We start from the raw sequence: 12,495 nt of genomic DNA on the forward strand, positions 1-12,495 counted from the left end.
CTTCCTGGAGACCCATCTCAGCATGTCAGGCTCCAACTCACTCCTGACAAGTGGCTTGAGCTGTCAAGGTCTGCTCTGCATCTCTAAGAGCCTGGTAGAGGTCTTAGCTAATGGAAGCCACTGAAAGAGGAGTGTTAAGAGCAAGAGGGGCTGAGCTTTAAAACTAGCAGTGGTTGACAAAGACAACTCTTATTTTCTGTTCTGATTTCCTCAGAACCATGGTCCACAGCTGAAGATGTAAAATCTAGTGCAAACTCATATGGTACTGTGTCATTAAATGTTCCAAACTCACACATAACAAACTGAAAAACAAAAACAAGAATCACCCAAGGGTCACCATCAAGTTTTCTGTTTTATTTAAGATTTTAGTTTTAATTCTGAAGAAAGAGGTACATTTCCTTGTTTTTAGTTTTAGCATCAGGTTATACCCAGGTTTGTTTTCTTTTCTCCTGTCTTTTTCAATACTGCACAAACGTCCAGAAACTACAGGGTTAAGTAAAAGCTGCAGGCAGAGGTCAGAGATTTGCTTCTGTTGGGATTGGATGGCCCCAGAGCAGTGCTGGCTCAGGGTGCCCTGTCAGGAGGACTTATGGTCAAAGAAAAAAAAAAAGATTCTGACAGAGGAGAAAGACTGAGGAAATCACATATAATTCAGCTCATATAATGATAGGTATTAAATCTGTGAATATCTTTTTCCTTTAAAACATCTGAATTTAAGTCTAAAGCCAAAATTTTTCTCCTTAAAAAATTACTTTTCCTTCCTTATAAACTCTTTAGCAATAGGCCAGTTACTACTACAGATCAATTTATCTTGTCATCAACTTCCAATAAATCCCTTTGCACAACACAATTGAGTTATCCCTATCAATTCAATAAAGAATTTAAAATTAAAAGCATTTTTCCTGCAATAGTGAAAAGCTGAATACAAGATGGAAGCCAGACCACTGCTTTCCCCCATGAACTTAGCAATCTCATTTAAATCAGCCTGGTTCTCAATTCTGCAGTTGATAATACATTTACTTGACCTTTCCTATAGATTAATTGTCATTTTCTGCTAAGCAGATTATGTCATTATGAGCGACAGACAAACAGTAATTTTCTAAGTATTGAGACTGCCTTTTGATTTTCTTTTTCCTCTGCTTAAAAAGGCAATTCCTGCCCCCCAGAAACATTCAACAGTGTCACTCACTCAAATGCTGGATCAACCAAAACTTTTTACAATTAAAGAAAAGATGGTAAAGACGCTGTGATCGCATCGCATCCGGGAGTAGGGAGAAAAAAAACCAATCAGGAACTGGATTCTTCAGAACGTAAGAGATGAGAAGGGAGCTGTGAGTGGGCTGAGGGGGAGAACAGAGTGGGACAAATCCTGTCCTTTTCAATTCCCTCTTTGCTTAGTGGCGGTCCAGTGTAGAACTCTGTAGCAGATCTGTGGGGGTTTTGCTGGGGGGTCTGAAGGCTGTCTGGAAACCTGGGGGTGGAGAGTGGAAGCTGGAGGGATTTGAAGGAGGTGGGTAGGGGTTCCAACTGGCTCTGTGCAGAGGGATCTGTGTGCTGAAGGGGGCGCTGTGATGGGGTTGTGATGAGGCAGCGCTGGGGCCGTCCATCTCTGTGAGGGCCTGTAGGGATTTTAGCCAGTGTGGAGGATTGTCGTCTTGAATAGAGTCTAAAGTGTTTCCTGAAGATGCTGGAATACCTACAGAGGAAACAGGAGACAAAAAGAAAATGGTGAGTCTGTCAGAAAAGCTGGCCAAGTTAACTCAGGTAAACTTTAAGAGTGATCTGGCCACCCAAGAGATAAATTACAATTGTCGATTTCCAAATGAAACCTTTACAGCCTTATGATTCTTTAGCCACCCTCCCTCCTTCTTCTCCAGCAACGACCAAGACTGTGACACAAACCCTCATAAACTTGGTCCCTCACCTTTCAGAGGCGGAACAGCAAAAAACATAAAAATCCCCACTAAACAAGTAACCTCCCTGCCAAAGATCCCCAGGCCTCCCAAAAGGAAACGGTGTGTTTCCCCATCCCCCCGCCCATCTCTAGCAGGGATCTGGACACAGACAGCCTTATATAGAGAGCTTTATAAAGAGTGGAGTATGTTTCTCTTAAGATGGCTCAGTTAGATCCTTTAGTACTTTGAGGCCTACAAAATACACGCGTGCTGCCAGACGGTAACACCTACTTAGAACAAAAGGAGTGACCAAGGCACAAGCTCCTCAGAACACAACTAGGCAGACAGGTTCACCATGACCCTAAGATCAAACCAGTCTTTGTGAAAAGGAACGCGTGCGGCAGAGACCCCTGCTCTGACTTAGTCTGAGGCGTGTGGGTGGAGCTGAGGGGCGGGGCCGGGGCCGGGGAGGAAGTTACCTGTGATGATGGCTGGGTCTGTCCAGCTGCCAGGGCTGTCCCAACTCACGCTGTCCGTGGTGGCAGTGTTGGACGTTGGTGCACTGTGGTTGGCGTTGGAGGGGGAAGAAGAATTGGGCAGTCCACCAAAGTTGATGTTAATGTTGGGTAGAAGTGCCCTTAGCCCGTCCTGCCATTCCTTCATATTTAAACTCTCTACAGAACTGTTGTTGTCTGGGAGATTTACCAACAAAAAAATGAAAGATAAAAAAAAAATAAAAAGCTGACGTTAGAAACATATGTTGTTCTTTAGTGGTTAAGCGGGAGAGGAATTTTTCTTTCTTTACTGAGCGTCTGTGGGTTATCCTAGCGAGACAAACTGGGTTAGGTCTGTGCTTGTGAGCTCGGGACCTAAGTGAGGGGCAGGGAAGCTCTCTCAGGCGGACAGGAGGGGCCTGCTGTTCCCTTTCTAGACTGATCTCTACATGTGTTGCAAATCAATAATCCAGAATCAAGACTCAGTGCTCTAGAGACAAGCCAGCCCCTGCTAAAGGATAAACTGTCAGTCAGAGAGGCATTTAGCCAGCTCGGCTGATGCTGACGTATACCATTTAAAAAATCCTGTGAAGTTCAATATAGAAGCTCATTTCTGAGTTTATTAAATGGAAGAAAGTCATTTTATGAAGAATAAACATGATCTAATATTACAAGAAAGTGAAGTTCTCCTGATTATAAAATTGGTAATGCATTTCAGGGAAGCAAGCAGATAATGCAGGCTTCTGAATTTAGAAAGGATATTTCCCCTGATGAACAGCAAACGGGCTGAGCCGGGGAGTCCTATAGTTTTCAGAGTCTATTTATGGATAGTGTCAAATAGAAGAGACTAGCAATATAAAAACGGATTTTTATAAACTGTTGTTTAAACTTTTTAGAACTCATATATGATATTTGGGGTCGGGAAGGTAAAGTCTAACAACTTCTTAGAATAATTATTTTATTGAGAATGAATCAAATAACCAACTACAGTTTTTGAAAAGCAACAATATCTCTTTCTACAGAACGGGTCAGCAGGCAGCATGGAGGAAGACGGCAGCAGAGACAGTGACTAGGCAGGCCGGCCATGCACTCTGGTCAAGTCAGAATTCTTTTCTAATTTTGTTTGCCCCATCACTGACCTATGCCAGATTCTACTAGGTTTCAGCAAATGAAGCATCTCATGGTATTAAACTTCTTCATAAAACACAAACACAACTAAAGTCAAGTGAGATCATCTCTGAACCTGACAGAAACGGAGAAAAGGCACTGTACCCTAGGCGAACAGCACAGTGGGGGTGGGGATGCCTCAACCTGAACTCCCCTTCACAGCTGCTATGATTTATAAGCCTCGTCCTTCTCACACCTGCATATTATTTGCATTTGCATTGTGTTGTACAATTTACAAGGTACTGCACAGTTACTGATTTCCTTTGATCCTCACAACAACCCTGTGAGGTAGGCAGGACTTAAAAGATAAAGGACACACAGGGACAGATCTATTAGTCCTAGCCGTGCACACCTAAATCCTAGCTAATACTCTACAGGTGAGTAGGCACGAGGACCAGGGCATGCTGGTAAGACAGCCCCAAAAGAGAAAAAAGCTGCCCATGTTTATAGAACTCATTTTTGGTAACCTGAATCCAGATACTGAGGAATATATTTAAAAAAAAAACAAATTATTTAACAAGCTTTCACTTGGTCTACTTTGTATAGACTATTAATTGATTTTTTAAAAAAATGAGTCAAATATTTAAGGGGAAAGCCCAAGGTTCTATGAGGCCCACAATTAAAAAGAGAACAAAAACCAAGAAACAAACAAAAAAGCCAAGGAAGTACCACTGGTCCATCTTTCAGGGTGGGGACAGAGAAATAACATGCCTTAAGAAACAGACTAGCATTTGCAGCCAGGAGAAACACCCCTCCACATACACTCCCCGTACCTTGTGTTATTGGAGGTCAACTTCAAGACCTCTTGTGAGCTACTAGGTAAGCATTCTATCACTGATCTACAAGTGATAGATACCCTAAGCCCCAAGAAATCACCCCCACCTTTGAGACAGGGCCTCCTGTATCTCAGGTTGGCCTTGAACTCCCTGTGAAGGCAGAAATGACTGATCCTCTTGCTTTTGGCTCTGGAGTATGGGAATTACTCAAACCCAGGGCTTCCTGCATGCTCGGAAGCATAGAATCAACTATACTATACCCCTAGGATCCAGCAATCCCTAGAGTTAAAGGTTCTAATATAATTGAGAATATAATTGTCAGTCTATCCCTCTAGCTCCATCACTTGGACTAGGCATGAACAAGACCCTCTGATAAAAACTGAATTCATACATGTGTCAATTGCAAGATGGCCTGGTAGAGAAGACAGTCTAGCTTTTAGAATGGTGTTCTATTATGCGTAAGAAATGGCTGAAACCTTCATGGAAGGGAAACAAAACTGCTTTGGAAGGATAAAACTGCCATATAGCTAGCTACATGGGAAGGACCACAGGACGCTCTTAGGTCTGGGTGGTCCAGGTCAGTAAGGTGCCCACACTGATGCCCAGCTTCTCTCTCCCCTACCCCAATCATTCTATGTTCTTACATTTGTCAAAAGAGAAAAACAGAAGAACACTTACCTCCACTTATAGAGTAACACATTCAGGAAAATTTACTATGAAGTGGTATCATAATACAATCAAAGGCAGCAAGGCAAGGCTCTAAGGAGAGCCGTTGACCTTACGTGTTGGCTTTGCTGCTAACCAAGAACTACTTTAACAAATAAAACAAATAAAGCCCATGTTTTCTTTCTTTTTAATCAAAGGCTATTTGTTCTGCAAAATAATACAATCCAGTAATAGTGTTAGCCAAAGATGTCATCTGTGGTACACAACACACAAACAACCGTAAACTAGGATCTTCCCAGTATAGATTGTAAGGTAGCATGGGAAACAATTTCCCAGTTTATAATTTTTAACAATTTTTACTGAAAAACAACAAACAACATCTCCTCATATATGCACTCAAAGCAAAGCCAGTGCCTAACCATTCTGGGAGCCTAAGAGCATAGTGTGTTGCTTACAGTGGGGGTGGTTGGGGGAGGGGGCATGTCACAGGACAGGACCCACAGCCTTAGCTCTTGGAATGGGAACATATTCTAAAGAGCTTAGAAGAAAAGTTTACCTCCCTCCCCTGCTCCCTTCTCTAATGCTGAGCTGAGAGTTAATGCAAAGAAAGCAAACCAGTAAATGCTAACTAACTTCATCAAAACAGCTCCAGGTACACTACCTTCACACCTTGACCCAGATTCGTTCTGACTGTAGACTCTACTAAGTCCATTCCTGGAAACAGGGCAAGGCTTGTTTTTGTAGTAAGCACTGGTGTTAGACAAGTGCTCTATTGCTGAGCCACACCCTGGCTTGGCAGCTGGCTTTGGACCCCACACTACAGTCCTCATTGGTGATTGCTGCCCTACATATTCTGGAATGCTCACCAGCTCATCCCCTCCTGTCTATAGTCATTCTAAGTGCCATGGGAGGGAAGCGGAGGCAAAGTCACCATTAGAACCCCTGACAAAAGAAGGGGACTCCTTTGCTTCTGAGGCTCCAATAAGACAGCCCTCCCCACAAACAGTATCAGGACATGGACCACCAACTCAAATCTAATGTAACTGAATTATCTTTTAAGGATTTACACTAGAAATTCACTGCAAGAAGTCTACTCAAGAAAGGACTGGGCTGAAAGCTGTCGATTGACTGTAGGAGGCAGCACCAGGGCTGCCTGCCAATAAAACCTTGAGCATGCATCCTACCCAATCTCTACTGCCTGACCCCTGTGTAGACAGAAAGAAAGAAGGAATTATCATCAGAAGCACAGTCACTTCCTGATAAGTGAGTAACAACAAATGTCTCTCTATTGGTCACTTTCCAGTGAGCCATAGCAGCAGATTCACTTGCTGGGAACTGGCCACGAGAAAGGTCTCTTCTTAGGAACTATAGCAGCCACAACACTAACAGAGGTACAGTGTGGCCAACCTGCTTAGTGTGTCTGCCATGAACACTCTACAAGCAGAATTAGAAAAGGCCAAGTAAGGTACAGTGAAAATCAAGTCACTAAACATATTTTATGGTAAAGCGATACTCATTTTATTCTTTAAAGTGTTTAATTAGTGCTGGCAGGACTGTCAATAAACACATAGGCCTTATTAACTAAAGTAGTTTGATACAATGCTTTTGTGGGGGCAGCTGGCCCACAAACTTGGCCCAAATTCTTAAGTTTCAATTAATGACTATGGTACTGGGACCAGAGAGCCTATGTCAAGTTAAATTACTTGTGAGTGGCTTGACAGCCCACATGAGAAGGCCATCACTCATTTCCACTCAGAAGCAGTCCTAAAACCTCATGCCGTATGTCCGTCTTCATGCTCTTTCCCACGGTGAGTCAGTCCACTTTTTTCCTCCCACATTTCCCTCTTCTCTGCCCTACAGCGTACATTTTCAGGGGAGCACAGGAAACGGCTTCCAGGGTCACCACACTGCTGCTCTCTCCAATCCTTTTCACTACAGTTTATCAGTATTTACTGCGTGAAAGCCTAGCTCCCTCAAACTTCAACAGCCTATCTTCATGTGACTCAAATATAGAGAAACTATGCCAAACCAAACTTCAAAGGATAGAAAAAAAGTGACATATTACAACTTAAGATTTGTTTATGGGTAAGAGATTCTTCAGGACAACAGCAAAATCATCAGAATTCATTAATTAAATAAATTCCTAGGACTGTCAAGAAATTCTTTCCGACATAAATATAATCAGCTTATTAAAAAGATTCCATTTAAATGATAGAGTTTCTACTCACATTTCTAAGGCTATGTTTATTACAAAACAAGACGGACCAGTATGGCAGAGCTGAGCTGCTTGAGCAGACTAAGCACAGACTTAACAGTCCTAAAATAAGATTGTAGACTGAAAAAAGGAGAGAAAGGAAGAGGGGGAGGGGGAGGAGGGAGGGAGGGAGGGAAGGAAGGAAGGAAGGAAGGAAGGAAGGAAGGAAGGAAGGAAGGAAGGAAGGAAGGAAGGAAAGAAGGAGAAAAGTCAGGAATGAATTAAAGTGACCAAGAGCTCTAAGGGGAAATGTCAGATGCCTTAACAAAATATTTAAAAGTCAAACTTTGTTTATGCAGCATAAGGGAGTCAAAGTGGCACCAATGGGAGATCAGGGTCAGCTGAACATGCTTTGGACATTTAAAACTATCTCCTGTCACTCTGCTACACTAGAATGCTCCCTGGAGCTCTTCAATTAATTTTTAAGCAGTTTCCCACAAAAAGCTGTCGCTCGTTGTCGTTCACCCAGATTACTGCAGATAACATACAGTGTGAGCAATGCTCATCTTGGTCTCTTACACATTTTTCCTTATCTCAAGATAACTGTAGACTTGAAGACCCTATTATACAAAGTTCAATGTATATTATGCAATGAAAAAAACAACTCTTTTCAAAAACAAACCTTTCCAAAGCCAGGTGGAGGTGCAAGGGTCCAAAAAGTTTCCCTCAACGTAAACAAGAAAGAAATGAGCCACTAAGATGTCTGACACTCTCAGCACTCTGGAGGCAGAGGTAGATGGCTCTCTATGAGGCTAGCTTGATCTACATAGAGAATTCTAAGCCAGCCAGGGCTACATAATGAGACCCTCTCTTTAAAAAAAAATTTAGCATTTCTATTAAGCAATCTAATGCATTGGATTTTTAAAAGTATATATTTTAAGGTATTTTTTGGGGCATCTGATTAGTACGAAGCCATCTTAGTGGCTCACATTTCGATGTTCACGTCATTCCCACCCATCTTATTGGAGAAACAGGCTCTCCTGTTTCAAAAGGACAGATTAAGCAACATCAGGAGTGGAGATGCAGAGGCAGTGGCTCTCTAGGCACAAAGTGAAGTGCATCCTAGGGGATCAGTCCTCACAGATGAGACCACAGAGCCACTGTTGAGACAAGACACACAAGAGCAGGAGGCAGACTGCAGCACTGACATGCTTCTGACTGACACCAACAACTGCTCTGCTTTTGTTTCAAGACATTCCTCTGGGAAATACGTAATACTTCGTCAAGAACGATATAGCTCCTATCCAACTGAAAAATTCATGAGATTAAATGTATTTGAAATTGAGCAGGTAGTCATGGAGGTAATTTTTTACTGAGAACTACTTTAACGGAAATAGCTTTTTCCTGTATCTTGTGACTTATTTCCTCTGATGTTGCCTCCCTAAACCTCAGGCTTTGCAGTTAGCCCTTCTTTCACCCCACTGACACATCAAGCCCCAAACAGAATGGAATACAGTGACCAATGAGAGCCAAAAAGACATCCCATGAAGAATAAATCACGTCAAAATAATCTGTTTGGATAGGTTCTTTAGTTTTCCGAGTATGACGTATCCTCAATTGAGTGGTCCAGGCTGCTTTTAATGATTCCCTTTTTCCGACAAGTTTATGCAACACCTTAGATACTGTGTCAGTCTCTATCATAGTGCTTGGTTTGTTTAACTCCAACACTTTTCTGTATATTTAACAAAATGTATAAAAGTTCAAAACACGGCAACAAAAAACCAATCCTACATATGACAAAACTGGGAGTGAAAACCATACCTTTTTTTAAAATCCTTATGCTCTTTACCCAAACTAAAGTCTTTATCCGTTTGTAATTATGTATCCTTTTCCTAGGCAAACTTGTAAGATGGGAACATATCAACAGAATACCCTCTAACTAGATCAAGTCCATCACATAAAATGCATACATCACATATCAAGTATACATTCCTGTTTGTTTTCTAAAATGAGTACATGAGGGGGAAAAAAAACCTTACCTGTCTAGCAATGTGCATGGGAAAAGGCATGATTTTACGTAGTAGACATGTGGTGTCTGATAAGAAAAATGGTACCGAACATCTAAAACAATGCCATGTAAACAAATGTGCATGTCTAAATCAGAAACAACACACCTTAGCTGAACCCCCGCTTTTTCTAGATGCTTTTTATAAAAGGACTGTATAAGCAAACATGTAAGGACAAGTACAGGCAATAAGAATGGCTCTCGTGAAAAAGATATATCTGACCACTTGTCAATTACTACCATCTGATGTAAGCTTGCTTTAAGAAAGGCACTGTTGAGTTGATATATATTACAGAGAGCTACAGAGAGAACTGGGAATCAAGTTATGTGTAAACAGCTGAACTGAGATTCTGATCTACATCCAAAAGGTAGGAAGCAAGCAGTATCAACCTTCATAGATTTGTCAAGCAGCACTGAAAAAAGGTACAAATGGGAAAAGATGAAAGGATTAACTATGAGGGAAAAAAAAATGGCAATTACAAGCTTTCCTAAAGAGACCCTGATCAGTAAAACAAAGGTCTTTAACAGCTCCTTGGTATACTTAAAGAACTCTGAAAATGCAAGTATTTTATAGAAGCTTTTGCAATTGTGATTAACTCAGTAAGGACCAATACTATGTGTGTGTGTGTGTGTGTGTGTGTGTGTGTGTGTGTGTGTGTGTGTGTGTGTGTTGGCAGCAGAATATTTGGAAAACAATCCCAGGAATAAGACACAGTTGGCATCTGGGGGAGGAGGTCTTAATGTAAGGAAGAGACAGGTTACATTCAAGTTTATTCTCACTAGATGATACCAAAGCTGACCTCTTACAAAAAGGAGGTCCGAGCTTTGTAGGCTCTGGAAGCAAAAGCAACCCCCAAACATGTATCGAATGTCAACTCTGTACACCCTGTTCCTACACTCTTGCAATAGCCACACTGTTCTGCTTGCTTCTCAGGTCCCCGTTGAATGACTGGAGAGTGGCTTTTCCCAATAAAGCCAGCATCAGCTTTTGACTGTTCAGTGTTGATAAGGTATTTAAAAACAAAAACCAAAACCTGGGGTACAAGTTTCTCTTTAGCTTTGTGCTTAAATTGGATATTTTTGCTGACTTTGCAGCAATTCTCAATGGTTTTGTCTATTGAAGTCTCTAAGATTTCTGATGTTCATAGTTTTTATGATTAAGAGGTTTTCCAATGATCTAGAAGTTAAGTCACTAAAGCTATGTCTTTATTACATTTTGATTATACAGTTCACTTTTATTACAACAGTGAAGGTTGGTCAGCCTCATCTGACTCTAAGACACCTCCTACAAGCACAGAATTATCTTAAGGTCTTATAAATTAACAAAAATCTCAAATGAAACAACTAAAATTATTCATTTTTCCAAAACATTATTATTGTAACTGGCAACTTCATAATTTGTTAGGAGTTGCATACTTAAGTATTTCTAGACATCACAATGGCTTACTTTATTGTAATTTCATTTAAAAAATTCAGAATATGATCATAATTTTATATTAAACAGAATGGAATGGGTATAGTTATAACACATGACTCATACAACTCCAGATGCAGTGTAACAGATAACTCACACACTCCAAAAGTTTCTCACTGTTGTAAAAGTTTTGCAAACCCAGAGGCATTTTAAGGTTTGGGATTGGCTGGTATAACAAATGCTCATTTTCTGCCAACAAACATGTACATATTGAAATTTCACTAATTATGTGCGCTAAGGGAACAAACACTAGAGGAAACAAATGTATGTAAATGGGTGAAAGAAGATAAGCTAAAAAGCTATTCCAAAGACCAAAATGGAATAGGTAAAACTACAGGGATAATATGCACAGCCCAGTGACTTAAAGGGAGGGATGCATGAATACAGTACAGAGGAGTATCAGGCTAGTTCAGTGATCAACAGGTCATTCACAATTGTCTAGTCCTGTAGAGTGTACAGCACCATGAGTGAGCAGCCCTCATACAAACTAAGACCCTGGGTGATAGTGCTGTATCACTGTAGGCTCCTCAACTGGGACACGCTGACAATGGAGGAAGCTTTATATGTGTGGGGACATGGAGGACATGGGAAATCTCTAATTTCCAGTTCAGCTGTGAAACTAAAGCACACAGGTTTTGTTGTTTTTAAAAGGTTATTTCGCTTTTCCTTTCTCTTATTTATTTACAAGGCTAAAATGAAACCTTTTCTGCTTCAAATTTTTAAGTGATGTTTCAATGTAAAGAAGAGGGCAATTCTTGAACAACACAATGACTTGGTATTGATTACTATCATGTATGTTTATGCTACATAATTGTAATTATTAAACTGGTTATGTCAGTCACACACACACACACACACACACACACACACACACACACACACACACACACACGAGTCTGTCCTAATAAGAACACATCCTTTCCAGTAAACAAAAGCCAATCCTCCTGTGCAGGACAGCATTTCAAAAGACTCTGATGAATTCAAAGATTTTTATGCTTACCACCAGTCCACTAAAAAGACTTTATTTTAAAATCACTTAAAAATATGTATTTATGTAAGTGTTCATCCTTAGTTATGATTTATTATAGTTGAATTTGGAACAGATTGCCAGAGATGGTCTTGACAGAACCAATTCTCAGTCAATATTCAAGCTCACTGAAAAAGAAGGCAGGAAGGAAAGAGGGAAGGAAGATTAGATAAGTACATTTTAAATATGTCAGAAACTATAAATCTTACTTCAGATATCCTGGACCTTCAAGTTGAATTAGAACTAATGTTTTAGTGAAAAAAGATTCAGAATTACACAGTTTTAAAGAGTATCTTAAAAACTTGACTAAATTAGAACTAATGTTTTAGGTGAAAAAAAATTTTTTTAGAAGTATTACATGGTTTTTAAAGAGTATCTTAAAAACTTGCCAAAACTGAGTATCAAAACTTTCCAATGTAAAAAATCTATTGGTTCAACATTTAACAATACAGTGGCTGCTCTTCAGTTAATTCCAAAACCCAGACTATGTCTTCTATTCAAATGTGTTGTTTTAATTCAAAAGAGAAAGGAAGAAAAGAATATGATCACTTAAAAATCTCAAACTTCCTTTTGGAAATAAATGGATAGGAGAGTAGAATGGCTCCTGTAACAGCATATACTGAGTAAAAACTAACATCTCCAATAGACACCATGCTTTTTTATAATAGAAGGAAAAACAAAAAACAAAAAACAAACAAAAAACCCTAGGACTATCGGCTCTGTAGGGAAAGCACACG

At 40.3% G+C, this 12,495-nt stretch overlaps 1 protein-coding gene across 4 annotated transcripts in view; it reads right to left on the minus strand.

The window, feature by feature from the left end:
- Window positions 1-333: 333 nt before the first annotated feature.
- The window catches only part of Cnot4 (CCR4-NOT transcription complex subunit 4), a 101,409-nt gene continuing 89,247 nt past the window's right edge, over window positions 334-12,495 (minus strand). For 2 of the 4 annotated variants that reach the window (XM_021190158.1, XM_021190157.1), the window contains exon 11: window positions 334-1,696. In XM_021190158.1, coding sequence (XP_021045817.1) covers window positions 1,395-1,696 — 302 coding nt within the window. In that variant the 3' untranslated portion in view covers window positions 334-1,394. Of the gene's footprint in view, window positions 1,697-2,374; window positions 2,588-12,495 lie in introns of all 4 variants that reach the window. The other 2 variants (XM_021190156.1, XM_021190155.2) reach the window with 2 other exon arrangements.

Source organism: Mus pahari, chromosome 2 (genome assembly GCF_900095145.1).
Source record: "Mus pahari chromosome 2, PAHARI_EIJ_v1.1, whole genome shotgun sequence".
Classification (NCBI taxonomy): domain Eukaryota; kingdom Metazoa; phylum Chordata; class Mammalia; order Rodentia; family Muridae; genus Mus; species Mus pahari.